This window comes from Argiope bruennichi, chromosome 3, assembly GCF_947563725.1.
Source record: "Argiope bruennichi chromosome 3, qqArgBrue1.1, whole genome shotgun sequence".
In the NCBI taxonomy this organism is placed as follows: domain Eukaryota; kingdom Metazoa; phylum Arthropoda; class Arachnida; order Araneae; family Araneidae; genus Argiope; species Argiope bruennichi.
In genome coordinates this window covers 79,038,100-79,050,776 of record NC_079153.1, presented here as the reverse complement: position 1 = coordinate 79,050,776, position 12,677 = coordinate 79,038,100, and the positions used below count along the sequence as shown (strand labels likewise).

Here is a 12,677-nt window from a genome sequence, read left to right as displayed (position 1 = left end):
ATTTCCATTAAAATTGGGCCAGAGCAATAATGAAACGTGCTATCATTTATATTGTCTAAAAGTAAGCATGTTCCATCTTATTATAGAGTATTAGAAATTTCTTTAACTATTCAGTTCTGTTGTATTTGAAATTTTTTTGTAAATATGTATTAAATGCTTCATCAGAATTTAGATCTACAAATATTTTTATGCTTAATTATTATATAAATATGAAAGGGTTGTAACCTTGACCAATATTGACTAATTAATCACTAACACTACATCAAAAGCTCCACACTCGAGAGCATCTTGAACTGTAATTTATTATATTTCAATGAATGGACATTTTACATATGCAGTCCCATCTGTCACTGAAAACCATAGGAATACAATATACAGAAGTGAGGCATAAAAATATGTAATGAACATATGAAATTGCATGTCAAATTAAAATTTTATTCTTTTTCATATCTAAAAAAAACGTAAGGCAAGATAAATGACTTCGTTTCTTTTCGATGTAAAAACTTAAAATGAAATTGATGCATGGTACCAGAATTTTCATACATTTATTATATACTTATTTACATTTTATGATCTTCAAGATCACTATCAACTTTTATATCAGTCTGAGATGAATCATCTTCCTCATCAAACATAGAATAATTCCTTTTGTGGATCAAATAATTATATTCTAAAATGTCAGGGTTATTTTTACATATGTCACTATAAACATTACACAAAGCTCTAAACTCTTCCATTTCCAAACTGAAAGATCTTTTTTCTGGATTTACTTTTGATTTATTGATCATTTCTTCAACTAGTTCTGGTCTGTTAGGTGGAAAAAGATTCCTGAAATCATTAAGAAAAAATTATCCAACATTAATTTTATACAAATTAAAAATGTCCATACTTAATATATGAAAGTTACTCTTAATAATTTCATGTATACTGTATGCTCTAATTTTCATTGTTTACTATTACATACAAGTATTTTATTATTTGTTCCACTTCAAAATTGTATCACTGAGATAAGCTTTTATCATTATTGCCAATGATAAAGTATTAAACTTTTAAGAATCAAAACAATACATTAGCATCAATTTTATGTAAGAAAAATACTGAATTGAGTGCAATATTTTCATTCTCATTTACCATTATGCAAGTACTTCAACCTAATCATGCATAATCTTATGAAATTCTCAATTTAGAGTTTTGGAAACTAATAATGTTAAATTACTGTAATCTGTACTTCCGAACACTCCTTATTGACAAAGACAACTGTATAGAAAAAAGTTAATGCAAGAAGTTAAAACTTAGATAGAAATAAAATATTATATAATACATCAATGTAATACAAAAAAAATTGATTTCATTCTTTTAAATTTCTAAATTAAAGAATAATAATAATTTTTTTTTTTTTTTTTTTTTTTGCTACCTGTTTACAATTTTATAATCAGTGATAGCCTTTTTAAATGAAATGTCGTTATTTAATAGTTAAAAATTTAATGAAATAAACTGCATTTGATTTATAAATAAAATTTGAAGTGAAACAAAAAAGAATAGTAATATTTCTTGTAACTTTTTGAGCAGTTAACAAAATTATAAGTACCACGAAAAAGGAAGGTATGGGCATGATTTCTTGTTAAGAGTATACTTTTGGAAAACTGATTAATTGAAGATAAGTTCATAGCAATCTATAGAGTTTTTTCTTTTAAACTTTATAATGAGTATTTTGCATAGAATGGTAGAATTTTAGTTTCAACTCAGAATGATATTCTTTCAAGTTTGAAATACTGGTAAACAATTTTTCAAAAAGATCAACTCACGTAATGCCATAGCGACAAAATTTCTGTCGATGATGGAATATTGTTGAAACAACTTTCTCCACAAGTTCAAAAGGTTGATCAATCAGAGGTCGAATTCTAGGTGTGAATTTCACCACAGCTACATCAACTTCAGGTTTTGGAAAAAATGCTTTTCCTAGAACATACATATCAAAATTATAAACAAAATTACATGTAATTTTTCTTTTCTTGTAAAGGAACAAATGTTCTTTTTCACCTTTATAGTAATTAATAGTGTTTGAATAAATATACAGAAATCAAATTTAACCAGAATAATGGTTCGGAACATTTCACTTTCCCTTCAAAATGCAACAGACATTCATCGTGAAAAATATTTTTTTAATTGTTATTTCCCAGCCAACATTCCAACTTTTTAAAAAAGTTTTCAAATCTAATTCACATCCTTTTTTTTTTTTTTTACAGCAACAGCACTATAAATTAATGTAATAAAATTAGTGCTATTTTTTATTTCAAAAACTTAATACACACAAAAGTTCTTTAAAGGATTAAATAGCATTGAAAGAGTTGTTCTTAAAAGATCAAATAAAAACTATTTTATGAAAAGCTAGCTAGTTATGACCATATATCTCAAAGTTAGTGAACAGTTTGGTCATAAATAATTAGTTGTTTAGTTTGATTGCTGAATTCATTAAATAGGAAGATATGAAATAAATATTATTTTGTATTTTCCTACTTACAGAATTATAATTAGTAAATATCAGTCATATGTGTAAATTGGCTTCTGCTGAAAATTGGTTCAATAAAATGTTGTGGTTTTATTATAAAAAATACAGAATTAATTTTAGAAGAAAGCCTCTTCAAAACTATTAAAAAAAAGAAAATATGTGGGAAAAAAACAGATTTATACATTTCAATTACTTTTAGATATTCTATTATGCTTAGTTATGATATTAACATACATATGTCGTAGTCTTAAATGAAAAGCTTAGTTTAATTAGATTAGCAGATACAACAGATTTTGAATTGTGACATGATCTGTTACTCCTATCCTCGAGACTTCCATGCATCACATCATTAGGTATTAGTTTGGTTTCAACTAATTCATACTAAGAGAAACACATGTTTATTATGTTTCATAACAGAATTCAATTAGTCAATAATAAATTTCCAAATATCATTAATAAACCGTACTACTTACCTGGAATATTAAATAAATGTTTTACACTGCACAAATACTGACACATGATAGACAGTCTGCTTCTATATTCGCTATCTACATCAGCCACCATTCGAAGAGCCACTTCTTTTTGAAAAGTGAGTGTTAAACGTGTTCGACCATGTATAAAAGGGCCAGTATGTTTGGAACAGTGTCTCAGCCATTTGATGATAAGTGGAGTAGAGATGTTGAAAGGTAGATTTCCAATAATGAAAAGAGGTGGCGGAAGCATTGTCCAATCACATGCTAATGTTCTGATGGACCAAATTAATCAAAAATATTTATTTTATACGTGATTGATATCAAATAAATTCATGAGAATATAAAAAAGAGAAATATTATTCTGTAAATAGAGGATGATATGTTAAATCAAGAGTTTTATATTTTGAAAATTAACTTTTTCCAGAATTTTCCAAAATATTAAAAATTATCAGAAATGCAGTGGGTGCTCTCATAAAGGCCAATGAGCTGTAATGTTTGTTATCATAACAGCAACTATTGACTTTTTTCTATCTGTCATAGCTTCTAAAATCAAATCTCTAGCTTATAAAATCTACCTTTTTAGGTACAGCCATCAGTTGTAGCTGATAATGCACAGCCATTTATTAGAAGTAGACATAATTATAATGTTATGTAGATATATATACTAAGTATAATAAGCAAGGGAAAAAAAACAATTTTAGCTCTACTTTTATTAAGTACTTTAGTAAAATACATTCTACTTTATATCAAACAAAATTTACTTTTTCCTAAGATATTGTATGTATACTTACAAAAACAGCATTCTTTTAATGATATATTGCTTAATAGCAAGATATTACTTTTCATGAAAAATTTTGGATTCAATAACGAAAATATGTTTAAAAATTTCCTTTGTGGAAAGACAAATTCTGTCCAAAATTTGATAGAAATCTACAATTTTTATGCATGAATTATTTGTAAAATTTCATCCATTTCATTTATGATGTTTTAAGTTATCAAGTTTACATGCACATGGCCAGACAAGCATATATATATAATGTTGTTTTAAGATTAGTGACAATTTTAGGTGTCTTGTCGTAGTAAGCAAGGAACATTATGAGGTCCTCATGGTCAATTTAGTTTCATATTTCTACACTTTTTTAACTTAATAAACATGATTATTATTTATTTCAATTGAATTTTATCCTATTTCAGTATAATTTTGTAAAGATATGTGATTTTATTTATTTTAATCTGATTTGTGACAGAGTGGTATTCGCATTTATATACAATATTATTTAGGCAGATGCTTCATTTTTATGAAAAGTTGAAATAACTAAGTGACAGTAATGAAAAATATTAGAATGACAAATTATATTTGATAAATTGCAAATAAAATCCAAATATTTTACATACTTCATAAATTTTTACAAATTTATTTGGCAACAAGAGTAGCAACAACTTTTTTAAAAATGACCTGCCTACATCCCTTTCATTTGCTGAGTGGTACTAGGAAGTTTCCTAGTCAGAAATGTGCTATGGTTTATGACACAGATTCATTAAAATATTTAGATTAAATTTCTCATAACTACAATACTCTTTCCTTATCTCATTTGCATACAAGACTGTCATTAGCATTTTAAAATTCTTGCAGATAGCTGATTTTTCTCACAGATCTTCCAATCTTTTTTAGTACTTGGTAAAAAAAAGAAGAAAATTATTATTATTTTTTTGTTTTATAATTTGTAAATATTGGTAAAATATTTTAGTTATTAAACTTTGCTTAAGTAAAAGAAAAAAGATTTTTACCTAGGTAAAATATTTTCTAAATCTACATCCATAACATCTGCCAGTATTATTTTCATTCTACCACCACTGGCATCAGCAAGAAGCTGGGGGAAGGGAAAAAAAATTCAATCAGAGTCTACTTTTTCTAATTCTATGAGCAAGCGAAATAAAAGCACAAGAAAACTCCAGAAAAACTTGAAATTTTTTTCAAGGCAAAATAGTTTAAGATACATCTGAATGATAAAAATAAATAGGTTGGTTTAAATATTTGTCAGTTTTCTATAATACTTACTTATCTAAAATAAATATTCTGACTTTAATTAATTTTACAATTGTATTTAAGCATATTCAGGTTTGACACTGTATGTCTTTTGAAGAAAAGAGCAACACTAATCCTTTGCATTCAGGAAGTGACTCTCGGTTGGTACTTAATTCTTGGCAGCTTCTCAAGTGAAAATGTCTCGAATTGTAAATAAAGAAAGGGTAAATTAATTCAAATGTTCACCACCTATATTCATTTGGATATGGTTGAAAATCATCTTCCGTGCACTGAATTATGTTAGACAAAATTCAGAAGGTAAAAGTAATGAATACAAAAAATTTTATAATTTAAAAGCTATTTTTGGACTATCCACAAAATGTAAATTTTTTTTTTTTATTGAATTTAGAAGCTTTTTTTTTAAATTCAAAATATAAACATTCTTATTCTTTAGAAAAAATTGCAAATGAGATTCTGCATTGAATTTACCGATAATTATTCGTTTTTGCTAGATAGGGAAGAAAAAAAATTGTCAGAGATCAAATACTGAAATTGAAAAAATTTCTTCAAATAATACTTAATATTCTAATTACTCTATCACTATTTTAATGATACATTTGTAAGTGCATTTTATCTATATGTATTAAGAGTACAAAGATAATAAAATGTTAACAAAAGCATCATTATGCCTAATGTTTCCCAAAAGCATGAAAAATTTTGCAGTTCTTTAATATAAGGTATTTAAAAATGGAATTTAAGCATTGCAATTTTTTAAAATTACTGATGAATTTATATATTTAAGAAAATAATCATTGTTGAGGAAAGTTTAACTCTTTTAATTTAAGTTGAAAATGTTAATAAAAATTAAAAGACTCATGAAAAAAGAGACAAATATAATTTATAAAAAAAACTAATTGTGATTAGTGCAAATGTTATCTTTTCAAGTAACCACTTTTATTAACATGTACTGTGATTACCATGTTGCAATGAACTGTCAAATAATTTTATATGTCCAACATAATTTAAAAATTTCGATCAAGTATGAAGAAATACCATTTTTCTTGTCTCTTTCTCTTATCTATATATAAACAAGATATCGTACAGATTTTAATGGACCATCATGTTTTAAAGAATTTAGCCCCTCCCGAGTGTAACTTAAAACTAAGTTTTGAAAAGGTTTCTTTTTGTCTAATTTATATAGAAATAAACATTTCAAACAATATTAAGAACATTACAATTAGAAATGGGAGGGGATTGTGGTGAATAGCATATAAGCCAGTTAACAGCTCTGCTACCCGAACAATTGTTTTAGTATAATGGTTATGTTACTGGACTGCGAACCATAAGATCCCAGGTTCTATCCTCGCTCATTCCAATCCATTAAATTGGTAACCTCGGATGGGAGGGAGAGTCTGTGGTGAATAGCTTATAAGCCAGTTAACAGCTCTGCTACCTGAACAATTGTTTTGGTATAATGGTTATGTTACTGGACTGTGAACCACAAGGTCCCAGGTTCTATCCCTCGCACATCTCATATCGCTAAAGAATAAAGCAGGTCTCCAACACAAAAAATTTTCATTTGCTAATATCAACAGAATATTTTCCCTGCAAACCAATTTTTTTTCTTTCCTTCTTTTTCACACATTATCAGTCTTATACCCAAAAAAATTCTCATGATTATACTCAATAAAAAAAAATGAGAGGAATATTGATTATAAACGCATAAAAACAGGCATTCAAAATTAACTCGTATTGCATGCATAAATGAATGACATTATAACAAAGGAAAATTATTATTTTACTTTGAAAAAAATATTTTATTTGTATAACTTTATAGTAACTGTAGTAGAGCATGTAAGAGATACACTACATTATGTAAATCTGAAATCTCATTTCTTTTATTCCAATTATTTATTCTACGTAATGTTAAACTAAACTGAATGTAAACAGAGTGGGATATAGGGACAAAGGCCATTATCCTCATTTTAAACTAAAGTAAATATTGGAAATAATTTTGCAGCTAGAAGAAAATTATTTTAAAAATAATCTTTTCAGGATCATTTAAAGATTCATTTCTTAGCAACTAATACTATAAAGATGAAACTCATTCCAGTTATAGAGCAGTTTTAAACTTCTCCAAAAACTTCTGTGCATAACTGTAACAATATAGTAAAATGTCTGCATAAACATTGAATATAGAAATAATATAAAGATTGCCAAAAATATGTCAAAGTTTAACTACTATCATGAACCAGCTTATACATACTGAATTTTATAAATCGTTAGAAAATCTGAGATAAAAAGGGGGAGGGAGTTCTGAAACTCAAGAGAAACTGGATTTTCAATCATTAAATTTTTGTTCTTGCTTATTACTTATGAAAATTTCTGTTATCCTTCAAGGGAATTAAGAGATACAAAAATTCTCTAAACAATCACAGAAAATACAATAAACGGACATATTTAAATAATAAATACAATTTATGATTTTTAGATTATGTAATAAATTAACCAAATATATTCTAATTATAGACAATATTAGAACATTATTTTACTAAGCAATTCAAATGACCAGAGAAGAAATTTCTATTACCAACAAATTTAAGTTAAAACTTTTCACTTAGCCAAGTGTCACTGTAAATAGAATCCTTTGGATAGTTCTATTAATAGGAAAATACCCTGGAAATTTTTACAAATCTGAGACAGTTATTATTAATGTTTTTGTTTTTTTTTTTTCCTTAAAAATGTTAAATAAGTATTCTCCATAAGTCTTTCAAGACCGACAACCAGAGCATCACTAACTCTTCAAATGTATTATGCAGCCTTACTCTATTAGTTCTAGGATTAATATTTTTCTTATGCATGTATGAATCTATACAACTTTTTATACCAATTATTTTTAAATCAAAATGAAATATTATCTAAGTTAATCTTATTTAATGAAGCAAGTAGTAAATACGTAATTAAAAAAAATTTTACGATTCAAAGGCAATAAACATAACATTTGTTTACTGAAAATTACATATGATATATTAAAAAAAAAATTGCATTATTTCTTTAATCAGAATATATTTCTTCATCAAACTTATGAATTTTATACACTGTTTTCAAAACTGTTTTTAACATCATCAATATTTGTCAACTTAATGCAAAGATTATGCGATCTGATATATGCTGACACCAGAAAATCAAAAGATACTTAAGCAGATTATTTATATTACTGTTTTATCTACTTTTTTAAAAAAAATGAATTTATGAATAGGAAGTTAATTTTTCTGAATATGAGTATTAGATTCACATGAAACAGAACTGATACCTTTTTCATCACAGCAAACATAGAATTTGTAAAAATAAAAAGTTTTCCTTTTGATAATTAAATTAATTGAATAAAATGTCAGTGTATATTTTGCAAAAATAATGCCTAGGAAAATAAAAGGTTACTAATCTTTTTTCTTACTGCAAACATATTTATTCAAATCCTATCAAGATATACAATAAAATATCACATTTCATTAATCCTTAAAATATACTGGCGAACTCAAAGAAAAAAACTGAGGGTGTTTTGATCCTCCCTCTTCCTTTACTACTTCCCTGATGATTCCCCTTAGTTGACAGGAAAGATAGCTGAGTTTCAATCATTATTTAACTCTGCAATATAAGTGAGTTGGTTCACTAGTTGAAGTATGATTTGAGTTTAGATAGTAAAAAATCACACTTCAACAAAAATCTAACTTCAAATCTAATGGAAAAAGTGTAAAAATCGCAATGACACTACGAAATAGCACAAAAATATATTATCAATGGTTGCATTGTGGTATAATTAGATAATATAGAGCTTTAGGCAAATATTAATAAAGGACCCACTTTTCAGTCTTACAGTCACAATGCCTATGTACTCAGATAATTGTAACAACTCTAGGCTGGAGAAGATTGCTGCTCTCTATAATCATTGTTAAATTTTGGTAATTTAATACATTAAAGGCAATTAACATTTAATGCCAACATTTATGCAAATAATCATTATTGTCAAATTAACTGAGAAGTATACAGTAATTTTATAAATTAATTAATGACATGATCAAAAGACTCAAAGTTTGTAGTCTTCAAAAAAAATATTTCATTAGAATTTTATGAGCTTTAAAAAAAATTATGGCAACATTTGAATTATGAGTAAATTAAATCTGATAGAAAATAATTCAAATTAGATCCAACCGTTATAAAACAATTACATAATAAACCTAACAAATCAAAAAATTAAAGCCAATTAATTAATCAATTAATTAAAGCCAATTACCTCCAATGATGGTAAAAAACGTCTATCTTTTTCAATAACAATCACATGCTTCGCTCCATTTTGTAGGATACTTCTTGTGATATTGCCAGGACCAGGTCCAACTTCACAAACAAAACAGTTTTGTATTTTACCAGTTTTTGTGATAATTTTATTATTAATCCTATAATCCAACAGAAAATTCTGCGAAAGGTGCCGTTGAGCCCTAATCTTGTACAATTTAAGAAGATCTTTGGGAGATGGAAGAGGTGGAAGCCGTTGAAGAGATGAATCAACAACTGGTGCACTGGCGGCTGCTATTTCTTTCGCCACGGTTTCAGCCAGTCGGAAAATGGATAATCGCACCATTTTAGTTCTGAAATTCAAATATAGTAAGCCCAATCCAAAAAATATATCAAAATTATAAAAGTAATAATTATAATAACAGTAATATGAAACAAACTGAAAACAACAGATGCATCCTGAAAAAATATTTAAATCAACTGCATTCTTATTTAACATTTCATACTAATAATTATAAAATACGATAAATTAAACAAAATTTTTAGAAACTGATATCCAAAATTGAATTAATTTAAGCAAGTTGATAATTGTTCAGAGAAAGAATATACTAAGTTATTTTTTTAAACACATAACTTCAAAAAAGGTTATGTAACGACTTACCAGGCACTTCTATTTCTTTCACTGTCCTAAAAGAATACTAAAAATTTATTTTACTTTTCTTTCGAAATAAATGATTTATTGATTTAAAACATTCATCATCACCTACAACCATGCATCTTTCAAATGTAAATATACACAAAACAAACTGTGCCAAACACAGTTAAGATATAACAGTTTTTAGATAAAATATCATTTCAATGTTTATGCTTATTACAATAAATATTTCAATATTTATTAATTACAAATAAACACTTTTAGCAGCATATTTATATTTATTATTTCTCTAAGCAGAAATTGTTCGTAAGTAAGACTAAAACTGAATTTAACTTTTTTTTTATTAAAATGCGCTGTTACACTAGAGCAATTTTGAACCCAAATAATTTAATATTTTGTACAAAAGCGTGCCAAATTGCATAATAATATGCATAGTTTTAGAATTCTCCAATACTATAAAGTATTTTTCTTTTCTAAAGAAATAATTTGTTATATACTATCATTTGGTAGTCTTTCGTAAGAAAAAACTATAAAAAAGATTCCAAAACTTAATATTTCTTTTCAAAAGTTTAAGCAAAGAAAATAAAATCAAACCATAAGCCTGTGGAATATTGCAAAAGATTAAGAGTCCGATCAATAAATTAGCATATTTATCAATCACATATTTATGAAAAATTATTCCGATTAAGTTGGAAATGTTAAGTTAATAATATTACATAGGTTAGATATTAAGCCAATAGATGGCAATACTAGTATGCTTTATAACATGTGCAACTAAGAAAAGTTTCGGTTTCTCTACTTGGAGCAGTTTCGTTTTCAAATTCTTAATATTTTTAAAGCTTGATGAAACAAATCATAAGTTGAATTTAGCGAACTACATCACTTGTTTATGTGTCACACAAAAAACGTATTAAAGATATTTTGCAGCCGTTACATTTCCTTAAAAAAATTTAACTGGATTAAGTTTACGCCGTTTAAAATTATTCTGCTCTTAAGACCATCAACATTTCCTAGAGCACATAATTTCCCCATGAAATGCATAATGATATAGTACTCTAATATTTTCAAAGCTATTTGAATCTTCTCAACCTTATTAATATCAGATATATCAGCCTAAATCACTTGTATGGACAAAGTGTCTACCTCTAATTGTGGCCCAATAACTAATTTTTAAGCCTTCGAAAAAGAAAAAAAAAATTCCAACTGGATAAGTACTCTTAATAACTTATTTATTACTTTTAATAAAGGATTATATTTTATGTTGTTTGAGTCAATAAATGCATTGTTAAAAGAATTACAAAATCTACATTTTTATGCAATCCCTTAGTTCTCACAATCATATTTGCGAAAATTATTTTTAATACATTGGATTATGTCTTTTCTTTTTAAAAAAATTCTCAAGAGAACGCCTTTATCTTTTCAAACAAGTCTCTTTGCGAGGAACTGTTTCTCAAGTTTGTTTAGTTTAATTATATTAACGTCCCGTTTTAAATCAACATTAGGGTTATTTTGGGACGCACCTCGTAATTTTGAACCGCGGTCAGATGATGAGGACGGCACCTGATCTGGCAAACCCCTCTCCAAGCTTCTATATAGCACCAGGGGAAGGACGTTTGGCCCCTGACTGTTTTAACGTGCACCAGCCTCGCTTACAGATGGTTCTTCTTTGGAGTCAGGTCTCCAACCTTTAGCCCTCCAGTTCCAAAGCAGAGACCTTACTCCCAGGCCACTGCGGCTCTTAAACTATTGAAATGCTCTTAACAATGAAAATAAAAACTATATTTAAATTCATATAATGATGATGTGGTGTTACCATGTTCTCAATGAATAAGTAGTATATAATATACAGCATAACTTTGATTCTTTTTGCCCCTAACTATTTACACAAAAAAATTCCACTTTCCTGAGACCAAAATAAATTGTTGATTATGAAGCTTTCAATATCATCAATCTGAATATCAGACAATTTTAATAGCCATCAATCAACATGCGGCACTAGTACAAGGCGGCCGTTAACTGCAGTAAAACAATGAAATTCAGTTTCGCAATTCAGTAAAAATGTAACAATTTTTCAAAATTGTTCTGTGAAAAGTTTATGATTCTTTAGAGCAATCTGAAGAATAGACTTTAAAAAAAATATTGATAAGTTCTAACGTTTTTAAATATCATTACCAATAAATATATATTAATTGCTAGTAATATTATAATTTATCCTAAGAAATAAAAATTCCATATCTTTTAACCAAATGATTTATTTTAGATTTAAATATGTGCGCCTCTAAATGGGTTGTTATCCTGTTAAAAATGTCACAGATTTGATTATCACAGATTAACAAGCTAGTAAAAAATATCATGCACATTGGCAGAGTATTTAAAAAAATTTTAAAAATTATTAATTGAAGTACATTTTAGATGTAAATATATAAAAACATTTTGTTTCTTTGCAGTGGCATCTTCTCTATCTGTAATGTTCACGAACATTCAAATCAAAATTAATCACTAAAATCGGATTCAAACAAACAAATGCTATGTCAAATACAAAATAAAATAAAAATGCTGAAAGAAAATATTTAAAATAGCCTTCAACTTCATCCATGACTGGGTAATATAATAAGATAAATATTATTTATCCATCCTTAGATTTATTTGAACATTGGTAAATCAGTCAAATAATAATTGTATATATTAAAAAATAATTTGTCCCGTCAGCGGTATTTTGTCCCT

General features: G+C 26.9%; 1 protein-coding gene across 3 annotated transcripts in view; it reads right to left on the bottom strand.

Annotated features, from left to right (window-relative positions):
* Positions 1 to 501: 501 nt before the first annotated feature.
* The window catches only part of LOC129962714 (dimethyladenosine transferase 1, mitochondrial-like), a 66,833-nt gene continuing 54,657 nt past the window's right edge, over positions 502 to 12,677 (bottom strand). For 2 of the 3 annotated variants that reach the window (XM_056076651.1, XM_056076649.1), the window contains exons 2-6: positions 9,300 to 9,651; positions 4,771 to 4,853; positions 2,983 to 3,254; positions 1,806 to 1,959; positions 502 to 828 (exon numbers count right to left, since the gene is read on the bottom strand). In XM_056076651.1, the coding sequence (XP_055932626.1) occupies positions 561 to 828; positions 1,806 to 1,959; positions 2,983 to 3,254; positions 4,771 to 4,853; positions 9,300 to 9,644 (1,122 nt within the window). In that variant the 5' untranslated portion in view covers positions 9,645 to 9,651 and the 3' untranslated portion in view covers positions 502 to 560. Of the gene's footprint in view, positions 829 to 1,805; positions 1,960 to 2,982; positions 3,255 to 4,770; positions 4,854 to 9,299; positions 9,652 to 9,959; positions 10,096 to 12,677 lie in introns of those variants that run through there. The other variant, XM_056076650.1, reaches the window with a different exon arrangement.